Raw genomic sequence first — 22,767 nt, 5'->3', positions numbered from 1 at the left:
TTTTCAAAGCTTTGTTTGTATTGGTATAATGTGCAACTATACTGTACAGAAGAAAAAAAAAAAGACAAGAAGCAAAAGAAATAGAAGAGGAAGAATGAGGAGAAGTAGCAGTACATGTATAAGATGAATTTTTAAAAAAAGGGAGGAGGAAGAAAACAAAATTAAAACAATCCATTCTAAAATTTCTACAATAGTTCGTAATTATGTATTCGACGTGATCGACTGATAGCATTGGATTAAATCCCAAGGCGCAAAGCCATGAGAAATTGCGAATATGAAATTATGAGATGTAAGCTTATGTCCAAACGCTAGTATACTTGATGTTTTTAAATATGAGTCATTCGGTTTCTTTCTCAAACACTGATAGCGGGTATACCGATGAAAAATGTGTGCTAGCTATTATCGCACCAATAATATCACAAAATTTAAGGGGAAATCTACAGAATTTTAGACATTATACGGGATTGTTGTGACGATTTACACGGTGCGTGGTCACGTCACAACGCAACGTCTGCTACGAATACCAATTATGATAAAATGCACTCACCATTTCAAATTCATGATCGACATAATCGACATCTGTTAAGTGCTCTCCGTATCCGATCATTTCTACAATTTTTGAAGCCTGTACACCAAAGCAAAAGGTAAACTTTAAAACACAGGGCAGTAAATGAAGCGATATCTAAAGCAAATATTGATTTCCAATGCAGTGGGCAATCATTTCGAAAAGAGATAGATCTATAGCGTAATTGATTTTTAAAGGTATTTCTTAGACCCAGACATAATATTCATTTAAATCAAGACTGAAAGTATAATTCAACTGCAGCAGTTTGTTTATTTCTTGTTTTGCATGCTATTCTTTTTCTCACAAGTATCTGAGCATGATTAAAGAGATCAATAAGATACAACTTAAAGCCCCGGTCACACAGCACTCCACGTCTAAATCACGGACAAAAAGTTATGAAAATCTGGTGGACGTGGTCGTAAGTGGTAATTTTTGGGTCAATTTTGGTTTGGCCGTGCTTTGTACGGGGTATGGCCGTTGGCGGCTGTTCCACTGCTGAAGCACTGCCTAAGCACGGCTAACCACGTCCAGCCACGTGTATGTACGCGGAAAAATCCATTTGTCAGTGATAAGCCGCTAAACACACGCTATTTCCCGTGATACCAACGCGTAACACGCGTCAGATGACCGTGCTCTGCCCGTGACAGACCGCTAAACTTTCGCGTCTTACCGCGTATCCCCAAGTTTTAATCACTGCCGGAACACGGATTATCACGTGTGTTTCACGTGTGTTTCACGTCTTTACCACGTGTGCCGCACGTCTTTACCACGTGTGCCGCCCGTGGTTGTCCGCGGAATGAAATTTTGAGCAGTTCAAAACTTTTTACCACGTGCGACGCCGTTCCGATTTTTCCCCGCGTCCTGCCACGTCTATAAATCGACCGTAGCTCGTCTTAAACTCGACATCAACGTGAACAACATCGTCTGCTTCACAGGAGACCACTTTTTGACGTGTTTTGGCCGTGATTAAGCCTTAAAGCGCTGTGTGACCGGGCTTTATGGTCTAGCAACGTGAACAAAACCAGCGCTGATTCTAAGTACTCTTACATATCTTTGATGGTTCGATTAATATTGTACCCTCTGACAAACTCGAATGTTTTGAAAACGGACACTAAAGCAAATTCTAGATGATGTCTTAGAAAGAAACAAACTATAGGGTTCCTCAATTGTTGTATAGTCTTTTCATTCTACAGTGATCTGTTCACCTTATTCTATGTTATCAAAGGAAGTGAAGGGTATTTTTGTCGACATATGAAATAAACTTTAAAATTGAAATTGAAACAAAACCTAGCGAAAAGGAATTAAACCAAACACATATATACTCAGAAACAGCAACCACCTTCAAACTCTACAAACCCCTAAACACCTTAATCAAAAAGTCGAAACAAAACGAAATTAAACAAGTTCATGCGAGTGAAACACGTAACACGAAACACGAGTACTTTTTATATGCATTCACGCAGTCAAAATTTGCACAATCCATGGACAACTTTTTAATTCACTTCTTCATATTATTTCAGCCTTTTGTCAGCACCCCTAGGTGGAATTTTCTGGTATGTGTGTAATTTTGGGATGATTTTCGTTATTCCTCGGGTACGTCATTCCAAATGTTCGTTATTCCAAGACACAAAAATTCCCTTTACCTAGATGTTCATAGATCCGAAAATTGAATAGGATTCGTTAATCTGAACATTTTTATGGCATTACTTCTAAAGTTCGTTATTCCGAAGCTTTGTTACTCCGAAAAATGAAATAAGGTTTGCTATATCGTTACATATTTGTTAATAAAAGAATAAAATAAGGCTCATTGATCCGAAAACAAAAGTAAAAAGGGTGCGTATACTATCAAACCATTGGAATTATGAACCTAATCTCATTTTCGGCTCCATGAAACCTCATTTCATTTTCTGATGAATGAACTTTAGGAATAGCGATTCTTATTTCATTTTCGGAATAACTGACTTTCGGAATTAACGAACCTTGGCAATAATGAATCTCCGAAATGACCGAATAACGTACTATTACCTTGGCTTTGCGGAGTTTGAATTATATTGTACGACAGCTTACTTTGTCAATGGCCAGCTGTCTCGTATCTTCGTCCATCCAGTCTGTTGCTTGCAGTATCTCAAGCAGGATCGCCCGAATATCGTGCACCATAATCTCTGCCTTTAGGAGTACCAGATAGATTGGGGGAACATATATACATAACTATTGCAATGGCTCTGGCACAATATATCATAATGTTACAAGGAACAGATACCAAAACCTTCACCTACGTGTGACGAAAATTTGTTGGACTGTTACTGGAATGTCAATGGTAGGATTTTTTATTTTCAACACCATTTTTTATTACTAATTATTTTGGTCAAATTAGTACCATACAAGTACCAGTGAATCTTCCTAGTACACGTCACACATTATGCCACTATTTTAATGCGTTAAACATACATCACCAAGTGTAAAGCATCCAAATGGTGACAGTGCTCTTGATACTATTACTTTTGATACTGTAGTTGTTTTTCCTTAATGCAATCAATCGCCTTCCCCCACTCTCTCCCCTTTAATTGTCGTCATCATCATGCTCTTTTGGAATTGACTGGGATTATGGACATGTTTTGACACAGGGGATACAGATCCAGGCATTTGACATTGTGACCCACCCCCCCCCCCCCAAAAAAAAAAATACAATCGGACTTTCTGCAACGACAACTTTAAAAAAGTGAATCAATTCAAATGCAATTTCAAGGTATGAAACTATAACTTATTGCCTCCATCTTACAGAAAATCATATTCGATTTACTTCAGTGGTCAAAGAGAAATGAGGTATCCCTTCCCTCAAAGTTTTGTCTATTGTGTTTACAGTTCCCAAGAGCATCCAAGTGCTACACATGGAATAAACGGACCTATGGAATGCGTTAAAACATTCTCTGTGACCACTTAACCAAACTTAACTGAATGAGGTCTACTGCAAAATGTTGGTAAGAAGTTATAGTTTCATTCTCTGAAATAGTATTTAAATTGTTCAATAATTTTGAAAGTTATCAATGCGGAAATCCAAATGTCTTTTTGGGACATTATTTTTTTTTTCTTTGCACATTCTGTAGATGGGGCAACAAGGATGGTCGCACAGTGGTTTCCCTGAATAAGCTACCATAAGTACTCACTGCTAATTTGATGACCATATTAGGATTGCATTATTTCTAACATTCTTGCCTCAATTTTGCTTCTCTCGTCAAAGTGTTCCCTTATGAACATGGCCCCCAGGGCGTTGCCCATTAGACGGTTGCAGCGCTGCACACATGTACTCCATCGGGGCTCGTCGCCCTCCTCTCCGCCGACGACGCGGCGGAAGTTCAGACGATGTTGCCGTAGCCGAGGGCAAAGGTGGTCCACACTCTTCATTGTTAATCGCCACATGAAAAAGTTGGCTAAGACACTGGAGAGAAAAAAAAAATCAAGACTTTTCATAATCTGGTTAGGACCCTTATTTTCGGCAAAGAGGGACATCGTTACGACATCAAATCAGTAACAAGGATTATAACATATCTAGCGATTCGTTTCTTATACTCACGCGGACATTTTAGACATCCTCAGCAAAACAAAACCGAAATCCACTGAACTTAATAAATTTCCCCCTCGTAGAGATCACTTCAACTTTTTTTGAAGACGTTACAATGTGGACGCAGAAGTCAATTACAACAATCGTATGTAGCCTTGTGAGAAGTTTAAGCTCTTAAACCGTAAAACACGATGTCTAGGGACACTTTAATCCCTGGGATAAAAGCACCTGCTAGTGAATAGCACACAACAATCTCATGCATATGCACAATTTACTTATTACCTAATCCACTACCCCTCACAAAATAAACTCTTGAAGTTTATACTTTTGAACAATGTGAACGATTATTATTTCTCCACATACCTTTTCGGGGTACGGCTGACGAAGGATGCCATGCTGGTCATGTACTGGAGGTCAAAGGTGAAAACCTCATTCGTCCCGTCGAAATTCTCGTCGTCAAACACCACTCGGAAATATTTAATCCAGTTAAACTGAGGTAGACCATGTAAAGAAATTTAATACAGATGTGTAAAAACAATGCACGCGAGATAACATTACCGTCAGTATTTTGAATGCGAATGGAAAGTGACATGAACGTAGAGCTTTATCTCCTTTGTCGTAGATGGCAGTATTTCAGAATTAGATTTTAGAATGGTACACGTGAATCACAAAGAATTGTAACATTCACGCATACGCCATGTGTCAGAGGCTTGTGTAAACCCCAGTTAAATGTCAGCGCTGGAGCTGATCCGTATTATCAAGTAAGAGGTTAGCTCAATTGAGATGAGAAATCGTCAAAATCCGAACAGGCTAGATACGTACCAACCGCAGTCAAGTGTTTCGGTACTGAGCGATGCCCAATGTCGAATATCGACGCCAAAATTGACACTTTCCATGGCTCCATGTAGTTAAAATTAACAAGAATAATTTCACATACCACACTGGAAATATAATTATTTTGTATAATCCTTATGTAATTTGGTTTAACGGAACTACAGACATCTGCTCAGATAGGGTAACCAACTGAATAATTATGCACACTGCAATTTTCTGATGGTATTGGTATACAACAAATACTTTTTCCATGTTACAAAAGATAATGGTGAAGTAACCGCTTTTAGATTTCTGTTTCTTTTTTTTTTGCGTGCTTGTGTCAGTGTGTGTTTGGACTTTCTTAAAAGCATTTTGAGTTCCAAAACCTTCATCAACCATTTTTGAATGTGGCGTAGTTATGGAATACCAATATAAGTATTATGGTTTCGATTCTGGTTTTGAAAAACACAAGTGTCTCACGACGGCTCACCTCTGTACATTCCTCCACAACGTCCATCAAGAAGTTGGGACAAAGAAAGCAGTGTGCAATGATTTCTTAAACTCTGTAATGCATCACGACTTAAATTATTCAAGTACATAAAATACATGTATTTTTAAAGCATGTGTTAACTGTGTCAAGTATCAATTGTTCTTGCGGAACCCTATAGGTATTTATGCCAATGATTCTAGTCCACGTTGTTCTCACCTGAGGAGCAAGACGACTCAGTTCTTGGATGGTAAGCTTGTCGTACATCTGTAGCACATCCCTTCTTTTGTCCTTCGGAAGTGAGGCCTGTTCGAGTGGAAATATGATTGAGATACGCACTAAAACATGAATGTTATTTGTGTAAGTAACTGAAAATAAGGAAGAAACAAATAATGAATAAGCATATCATTATTCAATCAAATAATTAACTAATAAAGATACAACAGATAACTGAACAGGTATATGAATGATTACGTTGCCATGTTAACGAATGATGAATGAATGAAAATATAAAAACTAAATATGTAAATAAATATACACACATACATACATACATACAGATATACATATAAGTACACACATACACACATACACACATACACCCCCACATAGAGAATAAATGCATAGATAAATGTTGGTTGTCTGTCAGTTAACGTTAATGCAGCTGACGTCATCATTGTTTGAAACAGAACCAAAAAAAAAGCAAGCAAAAAACAATATATATATACCAGGGCTCCACTCTAACTTTTTTTTTGATGGCACGAGAGAAAAATTTGGTGGCCCGAAAAAAACAATAAAAAACATTAAAAGTCCTGTTTTAATGAGTCACACACTCACTGCATGCATTCATGCATTTCCGGCGCAAAAAGTTACGAATTTGTTGACATACTTTTCAAAAAATGTTGGTGGCCCGAGGCGGGCCACCAAATTTCCCCTTTTTTTAAATTTGGTGGCCCGACTTTCATTTTTGGTAGCCCCGGGCCACCGGGCCACCGTTAGTGTCGAGCCCTGTATATACATATATATATATATATATATATATATATATATATATATATCATCATCAAACCGTTATGTGACTTAGTTGTTTCTTTCTTTCTCTAAAATTCGCCCAACGTTCATTCGCAGGGGAATAAGAGTGGAGATATTCTGTCTACTGAGATGAAATAAAGCAACCTTTATTCAATTTATAATATGGAATTCTTTTGTTTGTTTGTTTGTTTGTTTGTTGGATTGTTTGTTTCCTTCATCAAAGTCAGGTAGAGAGAGGAAGGCAAGCAAATGGTGAACAAATCAAATAATGGAGAGAAAGTGACCGTGAATTCAGCAACACGTGGTCTTTTATACCATTGCAATTTGTTTCTCCAGTTCGAAGGCATCATCCGCTGCTCGCATCACCTTTGTTTTATTCACGTCCGGTTTCAGCTCGGTTGCCAAGGAAACCATAAAGGTTAAATACGCCTGGATAACCTAAAAGAGTGAGAGAGAGAACAAGACAAAAATGCTTTCGACGTGACAATATATGAAATATATATATTATACAGACGATCATTTAAGGTAGGTAGCGCAGACGTGAAAATGTTGACGCGTTTTTGTACAAGCATGTCTAAAGAACATCATTGTTTTCCTTTTTCATTTTTTTCTTTTCGCATTACATTGAGGAAGCTCACATATTGGCGTGTGATTTGTCTTATTCTCTTGTTTGACAGTATGACTGTGTCTATATATACACTCACACTCATACACACACTTTATACACCTACCTAATAATGTACGTTCGCATGTGCACATGCATTCATGTGAGCACATTGTATGTGTATAATGTGCATGGTTTATCTTTGTACATGTATATCAGTGTGTGACGTGCGCTGGAGCATATTTCATAACGTGAGGTTATATTTGTACATAGCAAATCGCATGACGAAACTACTTGTTGTAATGAGTGATTCGATACATCGTTGCCCTACATTCGATATCCATGGAGCGCTGGTGCGATCGCAATGTAATTTGATAAACCGTGCGTCTGTGGGTCACAATACTGCTGTAGGCGAACTGTAATTTGTTAAAATACACCAGAGATTACCACGTTAGAAGCAGTTACCCGCGCACATAAACTATGTAGGCAAGTTTCAATGATTACTTTAGGTCAGGGGACCTTTTCTTTAGTAGACACCAATGCCCTGTTGCCGAAAACTTTGCGTGAAAAATACGGCTGTCTGTCTCTCTTACAAGCTTACTCTCTCTATAACAGTAAAGAAGGATGAGGTGTAATGTACACACACCTACCTTGTCCGATTTGTCTTTCAAGAAGCTTTCCCTTGATTTCATACCGAGCATTGGTTGGTCTATCTGTCAAGGCGGGAAAAGAAGGAAACATTTCGGTGAAATATACCCCTCCGGACTTCCACAAGAATAGTAACACGCAGATAAACGCATACATTGGTTGCATATTCTAAGTTTTCCAAGTAGAATGCAGTTTGAAAAGGCTTGTGTATCTTACAACAAGGTAGCTTAATAACACAAATGGGAATAATTGAAATATAAAAGGAAGTGAAGTGAAATGCTTCATTTTATTTTATTTATTTATTCCATTATGAAATGATAACACAATATATAGATGAATTTGTTTTTATGAAATGAATAAATTAACTATAAATTCTGAAACTTCAAAAGTTGTATCCAGTAGGAGCACTTTATAGTTGTTCAAAACTAAGTGTTTGAAAATCATTCGGAGGTCTCCTTTAATCATGGAAGTGTGTAAACGGCCTTACGAAAGGTAAATAAATAGACGTGTTCCGCGTGTCCCGGTTAACGCGCTGGGTGAAGAGAAAGTTGGTGTCTGCCGAGAGGCGAATTCTAGCAAGTATCTCCTCCAGGTCCCACGCATCTTCGTCGAAGTCCTCGCTGATGACGGGCCATCCTCCGACACTGTCGACGAACTTCAGGAGAGGCGCGACGTCTTGCTCCGTTATCCTCTCTGAAAACGGGGGAAAAATGAAGACATTTAGCAGACTTAAACATAAAAAAGAAACAAAAAAGATCTTTTGTCAAAACTGTAAAGAAAATATGTTAGCATGTGAATTAACAATAGAGTTTCACCGTATTTCAAGGGTGGTGAATCCGAATCTGGATGATGAAACTTTTGCATTTTTCACGTTTCAGAGATTATTCTGCATGGCTGCAAAAAAATAAATAAATAAATAAAATATATATATACATATATATATATACATATATATATATATAACTACATTCCTGTATATTTCCTTTGAGATAATGAGAAGTTCAAAAGATTGATGGATTAACCTATTTCCAGGGTGCTGAATCCGAATATGGATATGCCATTTTTTTTTTGTATCCCTAAGGGTTTTAGGATATCCAAATGGCCGCCCAAAATTGAAATTTTAATCTTAAATATTTCCGTAAAGATTTTTATACAAAATGGAAAGTAAATTAATGGTTTCATCCTATGCAGGGTGCTGAATCCGAATCTTGTTGATGTAACTCTTTAATCCTTGAGGTTTTTGAGATATTCAAGATTTTTTATATCCATTTTGACCACTATCTTGAATATTTCAAAACCTCAATGATGCAAGACGTGCATCAACCAGATTCAGATCCAGCACCTTCGAAATAGGGTAAAACCATTAATCTATTTCCAATTCATTCACATTTTAAAAGGAAATAGCTATATCAAAATTTACATTTTTGACGGCTATTTTGGATATCTCAAAAACCTCATGGATGCATGAGCAGATTCATGCTGATTCGAATGCAGCACCCCCGAAACAGCTTAAAAGGATCTCATAGGGAGCCTATGGTTTTTGTTGAGAATTTACTTCAGGTTTATATATATATATATATATATATATATATTTGCGCATATAATTCCAAAAGGAATTCAATGTTTATTTGATGAAAATTGTTTTTTGAATGGCTGAGATATCCAAAACAGAGCGATTGTAATAAAAGATGGGACCCACCTTTTATTATAATCGCTTTGTTTTACTTTCTTTTTGGATATCTCAGCCATTCCAAACCAATTTTCCTCAAATGAACTTTGAATTCCTCTAGAATGGTATGCTGTACATTATTTCATAAATGGTTTCTTGGTATCTCGTAAAAACTTATTTCCAAAAGTACTATACCATCTTTGTAAAACCATCTGCCATGCTTAGCATCATTAACGCCCATTAATATTTCTTCTTCCTTTTTTTTCCAAGTAAATGACGAACAAAGAGGTATAAAGACGCAATATCCTTCGCGTGCAACCGGTCCTACAGGCAGGGGTGGGAATTAAAGAAGGAGGTAGAAAGGAAAGTTGAGGGAAATTGTTGCGGAAAGTTTGCGGAAGGTAACTCAATATGTGCTCTTTTGTTAGATCAAGACACCCTTGTGCCTGTAAATTGGGCCAGTTTGTCTCCAGTGACTTTAGAAGAAAGAAAGAAAGAATCACAGAATGTTTAGTAGTCTTTCCGAGACATCACTCTCCTAAAAAAAAAAAAAAAAAAAATAGTCGGTTTCCTCGATCTTTTCTCGGTCATGTGTGGTGTTAGGTTCGTGCATCTCATATTGCTCTTTAGTGTACTTCTAAGTTCTCTTTTTCCCTTCCAAACATAACTCTATATTTTGCCGGTATGTAAAATATGTATATCTTTATTTGTTAATTATCGTTTATATTCGCACATTCGAATGTGTATAATTCATGTTTTATTCTGAATTATGTTTTGTTAGAAGAAGAATGAGAATGAAAAATAAATTAATTGAATTGAATTGATTTGATTTGATTTGATTTGATTTGAATCAAACAGAGGCAACCGAACATAAACATATTGATGCAATTTGCGTTGCACAGCTCATGGTAAATGGTGAGCCTAGCTCTAGTAAGCGCATACAGCGTTACGGTTTATATAAATACACACACACATTATTGTTGCATTACAAAAGCTAATTGAATACTCTGTCTTTATCTTTTGTGTCTAATAAGAAGAGCATATTTTTTCGGAGTTTTTTCACACTGTTTGTGAGGTAAATTTCTGCAAATGCAACCTGTATTCGTTATGACATAATTCATATCGAAAAATAAATGAGTAAATAAATATATATGAATACTATCATTACATATGCATGTATGTAAAACATAGTAACTGTTAACTGATCAATGTATGAATGTGAATAAACTCATTAACTATGCCAATGAAGCACAATGGCATTAATATTCGTCAGGAAGAGGTATACATAACATATATGTTAGTATAAACAATACCCCCTCACGGAAATGAAATAGATACTGAAGATTATGCAGTAGTAGCAGCAATAGTAGTATCATTGGTGTTACCACAATCATGACTGATACTAAAGGACAAGTTCACCTTCATATACATGTTGACTGAGTGAAGGCAATAATATGAGTAGAACACATCAGTGAAAGTTTGGGGAAAATCGGACAATCCGTTCAAAAGTTATGAATTTTTAAAATATCTGCGCAGTCACTGCTGGATGAGAAGACTACTGCAGTGTGTGATGTCACATGCGTACAACAATATAAGGAAAATAAAAAGAGAATTTCACAAAACTTTACTCTTTGAATAAAGTGCACATTTCTTCGACTTGTTACTGACATATGTTAAGGGTAATATCATTCCCCCTGCCTTCTGAAAGAGAGAAGTCGAGTGTTCTTTTGTTATGCAAGAAAAATGGAAATATAATGAATTTTCTTTATTCTTTCTTTATACTGTTGTACTCATATGACATCATGAGCCTTAGTAGTCTCCTCATCCAGCGGTTCCAACACAAACGTTTTAAAAATTCATAACTTTTCATAACTAAGCAAATGTAGGTCTCACCCTCGTCGATGCAAGCCCTGTAGAGCCTTTTGACCTTGAACTCAGCACTTGTCTCATCCGACATAGTACCTTCCTCCTCCAAGAGACCTAATGGGAGAGGAGTAGTCTTTTTGTGACTTCCACATCGATCAAAACGAGGTCTAGACTGTTTCAAATCCAGCGAGCACTTTCCCCGGGTCACCATCGAGGGGCGTTGTTATAAAAAAAGGTTTGTGGATAGAATGCGACAGGCGAACAAGTTGGCGTTGAAATGAAATAAGAGTATTGCCATTTATTTTCATACATGTAGTTCCTCTCTGTTCTTACAAACATACATGCTTTCTACAGAGCGTGAATTTCTAAGTATTCTCCTTGTTTTATCTCTGTTCGAATTCGTTTTTATCTCCCATCCACTCTCCCTATTCGACCAATGTCTTCCTCTTCTCCTCTCGCTTGCATTTAGGGAGGGAACAAATTTAAGGTACATTGTGTAATTTTTTTCAGATAATTGGGATTGATGATGGTTCCGAGGATGCCTTTTATTTCCTTCCGCAACGAAGCTAAAAGATTATAATCGTGTACGCTACGTATTGGACGGTTTGTTGGCGCGACCTGCAGGAGGCGTTTCATAAAGCGTTTTGTCAGATTTTTTTTTGTTACAAATTTGCTCTCGGCCAATCAGGCGCAAGAATTTCAGTATAATATAGCTTAAAACAGTTTTGTTTGGGAAAAAAATAAAAATCTGACAGAACGCTTGATGAAACGCCCCCTGGATTTCATACTCGATTATTGAAAAGAGTTAACCTGATGATTTTAATCTTCACATCATGAGAACTTCAAAGTATCTAGAAGCCGCAATAGAATGGGACTTACTCGTTGAATCATGATAGACGATAGAAGAGCTCGTGGTAAAGATACAACAAAGCAACCAATATAATGAGTCAAATTCACAGTCCATGTCATAAACCTTGTGTCTCAGATAATTCACATTATGCAATTTATATTTGCAGTTGTTTTTGACAGAAATCTTCAAATTATATTTCGTTTTTACGTTTACTCCCAACATGCTAGGTAGTTTGAGCTGTATAGATTTCGAATTGTATTATCTAAATGACCATGATATGCACTTGTTTCAGATGAACCCTGACGAGAAGGAATGTAACCTCGCCACTATTGGGCAGATATATCCAAACGAACAGTGATGTTTGTTGTGGCCGATTTTAAAGCCTTCTGATTTTAGCTAATTCCAAAAGGACACCCAGAAAGAACGATTGGCAGATAAAGTTCCGGGGATTATTGGATAGGGAGCGGGCGATGTTGAGGTCGCATTCCGTTGATACCAAAGCAAAGTAGGCCCTACTGTATTTTACCCAAACAAACCGTCTCGACCATAGATTTAAACAAAAAAAGTGTCTATCTAAAACTTTGCAATGCTGTGATAACAAACTTTAGGGAACACTATTATAAGGGGTGCTTCCATGAAAGAGTCTGTTTCAAAAAAAAAAAGAACAGGTGCTTTCATTATCAAATTGCGAAGAGATGGCATCACCATAATAAAGAGATTACCATGTAGAGGCATCAAACATTATTTCTGCCACGTTTACCTCTTGACAACACCTGCAGTCGGTCCTGGAGCTGGGCTAAAACAGTGATGCGATCCCTCTCCTCTGGTATCGTGGTCCTCTTCTTCCATCCTCCGCACGAGTACTGGTAGAAGTCCTCACACGGATCCGCGTTCAGATCCATGTTCTCGATCAAGGCGCCAGCTGTAATGTGGTGTAATATCATTATGTGCTTATATATCAGAGCTCGACATTAACGGTGGTCGGGAAGCCTGGGGCCATTGAAATTTATGTCCGGCCACCAAATTTCCAAGAGGTTATCCTTTGCTGGCCTGATCGGGCACTTATATGATTCAAAAGTGATTGGTATACTTCCGTTTATTTCGGGCCGCCAAAATTACATATTTTAGTGGCCGAACTAAAATTTTCCAGGGGAAAAAAGTGACTATTATATGCAATATGATAGTGAGTTTGCTGTTATGCCTATGCTGGTTTCTCCCTGTTAGCATCATCTGCGCGCTCAATTGTCAGAGAATTTCTCATTCAAAATGGCTGAAGGGATAAATGTGCCTTTTCATTCCGTATTGGATAATGAGTTTTTTGATCTATTTATACCTACTACACCAGAATATGATTTCCTGGATGATTTAGTTTCTGATTCGCATATCTTTTTATGATAAGTTAGTTGCCGATAATATGAACTCAACAGCTGAAGAAATGCAGTATGATTCTGATGATTTAACCCAAGCCCCATTATGTAGTTATGTTACTATGAATCAATTTAAAGAAATTCGTAAGGGTTTATGTAAAGACACATTTTCGTTGATACATTTGAATATAAGAAGTTTAAGTAAGCATTTTGATGAATTACAATTATTGTTGGATAACCCAAATAACCCTTTATTTACAGTGATAGGACTAACTGAAACGTGGTTATCTTCATGCCCCAAACGATCTTTCTCGCTTGAAGGATATAATGTTTTTGTGAATAACAGACCCGATCGTTCTGGCGGTGGGGTTGCCTTATATGTTTTAAGCAGTTTTGAATGTATTGTTTGTGAAAAGTTGAGCAAAATGAATGATATTGTGGAGTCCCTTTTTGTTCAAATTAATGCTCCCGGTAGTAAAAATATTGTGATAGGCATTATTTATAGACCCCCAAATTCTAATAACAAAGATTTTTTATCATATCTCATCGAGTTGCTCACAGATCCTTTATTTGCTAACTCAGAGTCCCTTATACTCGGTGATTTTGATATTGATTTTTAAAAACATACAACAGACAATATACCGGGTGAATTCCTTGATACATTCTTATCCTTTTCTTTTTTACCTCTTATTTCCAAACCAACTCGTGTTTCTAGTCATTCGGCTACTTTGATTGATAATATTTTTGGTAATGTTTTAACTCTCCCAGATTCTTCTATAATTTTGTCTGATATGACTGATCATTTTCCTGTTATGACGCATTTTAAGTATAATCATATTAATGTTAATTCATTTCATCGTCAGGAAAGGCGTAGAGTAACTCAAGAAAACTTGTTTTCTTTTTGTGCTTCTTTAGATAAGGCTAATTGGGAATGTGTGTTTGATACAGATGACATGAATTTGGCTTTGAATAATTTTTTTGACGTTTTGAATAATCATTTGGATATATGTATTCCCAAAAGAAAATACAAACGGGGGAATTATAAAACAACACCAAGGCTTCCCTGGATTAAAAAGTCCATTTTGCGATCTATTAATATAAAAAATATATGGTTTTATTCATTTAAGATGAAAAGAACTGAGCAAGCACGTTTGAAATACACTTCGTATAAAATACCCTCACAAAAATATTACGTATAGAAAAGAAAAAATATTATCATAAGCAATTGCAGAGATATAGATATTATATAAAAGTACGTGGAATGTATTAAAACAAGCTATGAATACATCTACCGAAATCTCTGGTATATCGAAAATTCGATTTGATGACAAGCATATTGATAATTCTCAAGATATTGTAAATATTTTCAATAGATATTTTACAACTATTGGAGAAGATATTGCTCAAGAAATTCCCAATACTGATAAACATTTTACTGATTTTTTGAATCAGTATGATACACATTTTATATCTTTTACTCCTACCACTAGGTATGAGGTTATTGATATTGTTTCTGGTTTGAAAAATAAAAAAAGTGCAGGTTATGATGATATAAGCAATATGATTTTAAAAGGAGCAATATATTCAATTGTGGATCCTTTGGTGTATATTATCAATTTGTCAATGTCAAATGGTCAGTTTCCGGAACAAATGAAAATAGCAAAAGTTATTCCTATATTTAAGAATGGTGATAATTTAGACATTAGTAATTATAGACCTATTTCTTTATTATCTTGTATATTAAAAATCTTAGAGAAAATTATATATAAAAGAACGATGAATTTTTTGAAGACGCATTGTGTTCTAACAAACTCCCAGTTTGGTTTTCGAGAAAAGCATAGCACCTCTCATGCATTTTTGAATTTCATTGAAAAAGGAGCACATGCTTTACATAATCACTCTCATTTGATCGGTTTCTTCCTGGACTTCTCCAAGGCCTTCGACACTATTATTCATAAAATATTGCTTTATGAGTTGTCCCACTATGGTATACGTGGGAAGGCCTTGGAGTGGTTCAGGAGTTATCTAACTGATCGTAAACAATATGTTTCAATAAACAATTATAACTCTGATATGAGAGAACTAATTTGTGGCGTGCCACAAGGTAGTATATTGGGGCCGTTGTTGTTTATTGTTTATATTAATGATTTATGTGCTTCCTCCCACGTGCTATCATTCATACTTTTCGCCGATGACTCAAATGTGTTTTATTCACATGAAGATCCAAATATTCTTGTGCACACAGTAAATTCGGAGTTACAAAATTTACGAGATTGGATACGAGCTAATAAGCTGTCCCTGAATATCAATAAAACCAAGTATATGTTTTTTCGTAACACTTTAGATAAATTGAATATGGATATTTATTTTGATGATACTGTTTTAGAAAGTGTTTCATATAAAAAATTTCTTGGAATTACAGTAGATAATAAACTTTCTTGGAAATTTCATATAGATTATGTTTGTAAAATTATTTCACGCAATATAGGCGTCATTAACAGGTTCAAATTGTTTCTTCCCCAACATTCATTATTCATACTGTATTCGTCGAAGGCACTTCGAATCATTTGTAATGCCGCTCCTTGCTCTCATACAGCTTCTTTGTTTTCTGAAAATAAGATTCTGAAAATTAAAGATTTGTTTTTATTTCATTTAGGACAATTTATGTATAGTTATAATAATAACTGTATTCCGCTTATATTTGATTCTATGTTTCCTCGTAACCTGACATACCATAGTTACCCAAAAAGACAGTCTAATGAATTTCATTTGCCCCTGCTTAGAACTGTGTTAGCTCAGCAGACATTTATTTATACAGGCCCAAGATCCTGGAACTCCCTTAGTCCAGACATAAAAAATGCTCCTTCTTTGTTTTCATTTAAAAAAAAAGATTGAAATCATTCCTTCTTAAGTCTTATAATGTAACAGAAAGAAATTAATTTTGTTTGTTTATCTTTTTCAGTAAGTAGGTTTTGTAAGCACCAGGATGCTATTGATTTTTCATAGGTTTGTTAGGTCGCGTCTTTCGCGGAATTCCGCATCGCATCCCCTGTTTTTCTTATTGCAAACTTGTACATTATTACACGTGCCTTCACAGAACAGATTATGTTCTGCTATCAGCAATTCCATACAATTGTATATATCACTTTCTCGTCGCTTTCAACGCTCTACACTTCTAACATGGCTAATAGTCTCTGTTGGTTTGATCTTGAATGTATCGATTGATCTAGGCTTTTTGTTTTTAGTTGTCTCGTCTGTTTACTTGTATTTCTGCTTCTTCCCTTTCCCCTTTTCCACTTCTTTTTTCATCCCGCACACTTGTAGTTAAGTTTTCACCTTTTTTTTTCCTCCTGTTAGGTGCCCACGTTGTACAAGCATAGTCTTTTGAGTGGGTACGACCACTTTTTTTCGCAGAATGTATAAATAGTGGCGCGGCATAGCTTGAAAAATTAAAGGAATTGTGCATTTTATGATAAAAGCACCAAATTTCGCACACATATTAACAATTACATTTGTAATAAATTCAGATATTGGGCCATCGTAAATAGCGCCCTCAACGGCCATGGCAGCCATTTTTCAAAATGGCCACCATAAATGCCATTTTTCGTGAAAATTTACAAATTTCAGAAGGGAAAATCAATAAGATTTTGCAAACCAGTGGGAAATAACATTCAAAATAGATTAAGATATTGGGCCATCGCAAATTGCGCCCTCAACGGCCATGGCAGCCATTTTTTTAAAATGGCCGCCATAAATGCCACTTTTCGCAAAATATTAAAATTTTCAGAAGGGAAAATGAATAGGATTTTGGAGACGAGTGAGAAATAACATTCAAAATAGATTCAGATATTGGGGCATCGTAAATAGCGACCTCAACGGCCATAGCAGCCATTTTTTTTCAAAATGGCCGCCATAAATACCATTTTTCATAAAAATTTACAAATTTCAGAAGGGAAAATCAATAAGGTTTTGCAAACGTGTCGGAAAAAACATTCAAAATAAATTCAGATATTGAGCCATCGCAAATTGCGCCCTCAACGACCATGGCAGGGATTTTTTCAAAATGGCAGCCATAAATGCTAGTTTTCGTAACATTTTACAAATTTCAGAAGGGAAAATCAATAAGATTTTGCAAACGAGTGGGATATAACACTTAAAATAAATTTAGATATTGGGCCATCGCAAATTGCGCCCCCTAACAGTCATGGCAGCCATTTTTCAAAATGGTCGCCATAAATGCAATATTTCGCAAAAAATTAAAAATTTCAGAAGGGAAAATCAACAAGATTTTGCAAACGAGTGGGAAATAAAATTCAAAATAAATTTAGATGTTGGGCCATCGGAACTTGCGCCCTCAACGCCAATGGTGGCCATGTTTAAAATTGGCTGCCATAAATACCACCTTTTTCTTTGAATTTACTAATTCCACAAGGAAAAGTCAATAAGATCTTGCACTCAATTTACAAATTTCGTTTGAAATATATCTTGCGCCTATGTATTACATTATTGTAAACAGCGCCCTCAATGGCCATTGCGGCCTTTTTTCAAAATGGCCACCATGGATTCCATTATCTTTTATTTCCTGATTTCACAAAAGGAAAAGTCAATAAGATTTTGCAAACAATTTGAAAATCATGTTTGAAATGAATATTTGTATTAGATTATTATAATACTGCCCCCAACGGCCATGGCCGCCATATTCCAAAATGGCTGCCATTGTCATTGTCATTTGGTTTTAGAAAATGGTAATTTCAGAAAGAAAAATCAGCAAATGTGTACATAAATTGAAAAATCATGCTTAAAATCAAACAATATATCTAGATTGCATTAACTCTAGAAATCGTTCCTTTGCAAAAAAATTTTCAAGAAGAAAAAAAAATGCTAATAAAGGTAATTGCAGCCATTTTCAGAATGGCTGTCATAGATGCCATTTTTCTTTTATGAATATGTCCTAATGCCGGAACAAGACAATAAACATTTTTTTTTTTTGCGCAAGTTGGCAGTTACATACAAAGAAGTTTAGAAATTGAGCCATCATAAGCTGTGTTCTCAATGGCTATTTCAGCTATTTGTCAAAATGGCTACAATACACTCTTCCTTTTTTTGTCTTGAAAATTTGCTTTACTTCAGAAGGAGAAGACAGTAGAATACTCACAGAGACATTATATAATCTGAAATATGGTGTTAAAGAAATCATTTGAGGAACAACTAAAATAAACAAGGCAAATGCTTAGCGATTATATCTCACCAATGATGAATGCATATTTTAGGTGGCAAACATGAAAAATTTCCGAAAAAGAGTAACATGAATATCCAAGGATAATTGCGCCATGTATTAACTTTGACAGTAACACCATATCATTGAATATATGGGACTATATGACGTGTATCTATTCTGAAAAGTAACTTCCTAAATATTCTTAAGACAGATACGAAAAAATGGCCTTTCATTTTACGAAAAAAGTTATTTTACTTGCTATGTTTCCATAAAAACACATCCCTTTGATATCCATACTGTTAGCCGTCACATGCGAAATACTGCAATTAGAACTAAACTGAAAACATGAATTTAGAACTAACCCATCAATGAAACTTTTTTTTTAAATCTAAATTTCTTTGAACACCAGATTGTATTAGATATAATGGCTGTTTAGCAGCATTCTATTGCCTTCTCTTTCTGGAATAAGCAAATAAAAAAAAGGAGTGTGTGGAAGCCATTTTGACAAAGAGCTGCCATAGCCATTGGGGACGATGTTTAAATGGTGGCTCAATGTCTTCATTTCAAATTCAAATTCAAATTCAAACTTGCATCTATTTGAATGTCTTTTGTCAATTTGCACAAGAAATTGTATTGTCTTCTTCTGGCATTAGCATATTTTCAAGAAATAAATAGCATCTATAGTGGCCATTTGGAAAATGGCTGCCATGGTCGTTGATGGTGCCATCTATAATGACCTCATATATTATTTTCTTTTGAACATGATTTTCAACATATGTACAAATTCCATTGATTTTCTCTCTGAAATTAGCAAATCTTTCCCAAAAAAAATAAAAGAAAAAGAAGAAGAAGAAGAAGAAGAAGCAGACATCCATGGCGATCAGCATTGCCCTTGAGGGCGCCTTCTAAGAACACCTTATACTTAGATTTATTTTTAGCATAATTTTCAACTTGTTTGCAAAGTTTTATTGACTTTTCCTTCTGACATCAGCAAATTTTTGCCAAAAAAAAAAGGGTGGGGGCATCCATGGCAGCTGTTTTGAAACTTGGCTGCTATGGCTGTTGAGGGTGCACTTTTGGATGGCCTATTATCAAATTCATTTTGAATGTAATTTTGCACCTTTGAGGTCATTGAGGGAGCAATTTGCAATGACCCAATAAGTTTACTTTTGAATGTAATTTCCCACCTGTTTGAAAAATCTCGTTGGCGTTCCCTTCTGATTTTAGGAAATCTTTTCGAAAATATAGCATCTATGGCGGCCATCTTGGAAAATGGCTGTCGTGACCATTGAGGGCGCAATTTTCGATGGCCCAATATCGAGATTTATTTTAAATGTCATTTCCCATGTATAACCAAAATTTCATTGACTTTTCCTTTTGAAATTAGCATTTTTTTAATGAAAAAGTGGCACTTATGGTGGCCATTTAAAAAAAAAAAAAATGGCTGCCATAGCCAATGAGAGTGCAATTTTCCATTGCCTAATATCTGGATTTATTTTGGATGTAATTTCCCACTTGATTGCAAAAAAGAAAAAAAAAACTGGCTTTCCCGTCTGAAATTTGCATTTTTTAACAAAAAATGGCATTTATGGTGGCCATTTTGAAAAAAATGGCGACCATGGCCGTTGAGGGCGCAATTTCCGATTGCCCAATATCTAGATTTATTTTGAATGAAATTAACATTTATGGCCAAAATCTTATTAACTTTTTCCTTCTGAAAATTGCAAAATCATCGAAGAAGTGGCACATAAGACAACCATTTTGAAAAATGGCTGTCATGGACGTAGAGGGCGCAATTAACAATGGCCAAATATTTAAATTCTTTTTGAATGTAATTTCCCACTTGTTTGCAAAATCTTACTGGCTTTCCCTTCTGAAGTTAGCAAATATTTTGAAAAAAATGGCATTTATGGCGGGCCATTTTGAAAAATGGCTGCCATGGCCGTTGAGGGCGCTATTTACGATGGACCGATATCTAGATTTATTTTGAATGTAATTTTCCATTTGTAACCAAAATCTTGTTGACTTTTTTCTCCTAAAATTAGCAAATTTTACGAAAACATGGCATTTATGGCAGCCATTTTGAAAAATGGCTGCCATGGACATTGAGGGCGCTCTTTACGATGGCCCAATATCTAAATTTAATCTGAACGTGATTGTCAACCTGTGTACGAAATTTGGTGCTTTTATCACAAAATGCACAATTGTTCGGCTATGCCGCTCCACTAAAATATGTCTGTATGAAAAATGCCTAATTTTGTAATGATTATTGACAAATGTTATTCTTTGCTATCTTTGTATCATTCCTTCAAACGCATGTCGAATCTATATTTTTTTGTACATTCTGTTGAAAGAAGTGAAAATAAAACCTTTGAATTGAATTGAATTTGAATATTGAGCCCTACAAAGATATATATATACATATATATATATATATACATATAATATGTATACACATATAGAATGTGTAAAATGTAGTCTGTATAAAGCTCGTTGAAGATATCAACAAGTTTGAAACGCGTTGTATAAAGACCTATTATAATCATTACATAATGTACTATAAAGCGTATACACTGTACTTTATGTAACCATCCGATTTGATTGAATGAAAACTGTATACTTTCAATGATTAGCTTGTACGGTACATGTATCGTTGTATTGTGTTATAAAGTCATATATAATTAATGTATTGTAGTAATGTAACGTAAGTGAGGGGACTGCAATCTACAAGTTCGCTTTTTAGCAGCCCCTCAATTTCCATTTCCATGAAGTTCTTTTAAGAACCAATATGTATTATTATGTTCCAATATATGTAATCATGTCAAAGTGTATTACCTGTGTTTGATTGGAAATGAAAATAAAAAAACATGCATGTGAACATGCATGTGTGAAATGAAATGAAATGAAAAGTGTATGAGGCTAATCATCGACATCGAAAGTTCGTAATGTCTCTGACATGCGTCTCATATCATTTCACTTTTAAAACATATTGTCTAACCGTGTTTTTTCTTTAATTATTTCAATTACATTTTCATATTCCGTTGAATACATTATTAATGCGGTTTATTGTGAGCACGGTGAGCAATAGACACTAATTCAGCTGGGACTTGGAGTGATTTCCTATCAATAAGGAAATGAAAACTTGTAAAACGAAGCTATATGACACCAAAACGGCGAGATTAGGCACTCTCGGTCAAAGCAATCACTCATTTGTCTATCAAACCAGCGTTCGAGTATATACCCGAGAAACGTAATCGCATTTATTTGACTGATATTAGCGCCTAAAACGAAAGAGTTCTCTCTCACTAAGCTCTATTCAATCGTTTTTTGACGTATTGTTCAGGCTATGTGACGCACATACTCCATCTCTCAGTTTTGCTTAGCCGTGGTTACAAGGGTATAACTGTAAACAACACTCGACGCCCTAAGGGTCCGAATCCGATTTTATTTCGCCAACTGAGCCTTGACATTGTCGAGGAACCTTTTCTCCAATATCGCATTGATGAGAACAAACATCTCGCATGCAACGCGTGTACCCGTCTGCAAAAGTCAGCAAGTAGGTTCATGTAAAATGTATGGAGGATTTTCTGTATATCTCGATACGTTTGGCATTTTTATCAGTATTATATTGTTTGTCGGATCAAAAGGAACGCCCGCAAGTGGGGTTTCCGACCTCGGTTTATCAGACGCCGCAAATGTCAACTAAAATGTCGTGGATATACGGTGCAGTCCACCGAGACACTCTTAAGTCCAAATGCGACACAGCTTGTAATGTTTCACCGCGTCGTCGCTACCCCTTGGATTCTGTAATGATGAAATTAACATGAGGGCTATATATTCTCTATCCATAGCGGGCAAACATGCAAATAAAAGCAAATTCAAGCGTCCTAAAACTTCAGAGATAAAGCGCCTAAAACATCAGTCAACATAAACTGCGGTTAAATCAAGACAGTTCTATAGAACTTTGAAGATGGATAATACAAATTTATTTGTATAAAAGCCATTGGAAGACATTGCAATGATTAATTAAACAATAGCAAATAAAAGAGAGATACAATTTTATTTATCATGACCAAATCGTTAACCATT

At 35.8% G+C, this 22,767-nt stretch overlaps 1 protein-coding gene across 1 annotated transcript in view; it reads right to left on the bottom strand.

Moving 5' to 3' along the window:
- Nucleotides 1-22,767, bottom strand: part of LOC139742636 (neprilysin-1-like) — a 59,680-nt gene that overhangs the window by 14,639 nt on the left and 22,274 nt on the right. The window contains exons 3-12 of the mRNA XM_071653160.1: nucleotides 12,854-13,015; nucleotides 11,271-11,357; nucleotides 8,196-8,401; nucleotides 7,711-7,773; nucleotides 6,772-6,894; nucleotides 5,644-5,730; nucleotides 4,488-4,615; nucleotides 3,779-4,001; nucleotides 2,633-2,731; nucleotides 548-625 (exon numbers count right to left, since the gene is read on the bottom strand). Coding sequence (XP_071509261.1) covers nucleotides 548-625; nucleotides 2,633-2,731; nucleotides 3,779-4,001; nucleotides 4,488-4,615; nucleotides 5,644-5,730; nucleotides 6,772-6,894; nucleotides 7,711-7,773; nucleotides 8,196-8,401; nucleotides 11,271-11,357; nucleotides 12,854-13,015 — 1,256 coding nt within the window. The remainder of the gene's footprint in view (nucleotides 1-547; nucleotides 626-2,632; nucleotides 2,732-3,778; nucleotides 4,002-4,487; nucleotides 4,616-5,643; nucleotides 5,731-6,771; nucleotides 6,895-7,710; nucleotides 7,774-8,195; nucleotides 8,402-11,270; nucleotides 11,358-12,853; nucleotides 13,016-22,767) is intronic.

This window comes from Diadema antillarum, unplaced genomic scaffold, assembly GCF_040938485.1.
Source record: "Diadema antillarum isolate AM-2024a unplaced genomic scaffold, OU_Dant_1.0 seq00001010_RagTag, whole genome shotgun sequence".
NCBI lineage: Eukaryota > Metazoa > Echinodermata > Echinoidea > Diadematoida > Diadematidae > Diadema > Diadema antillarum.
This window is presented reverse-complemented; position numbering and strand designations above follow the sequence as displayed.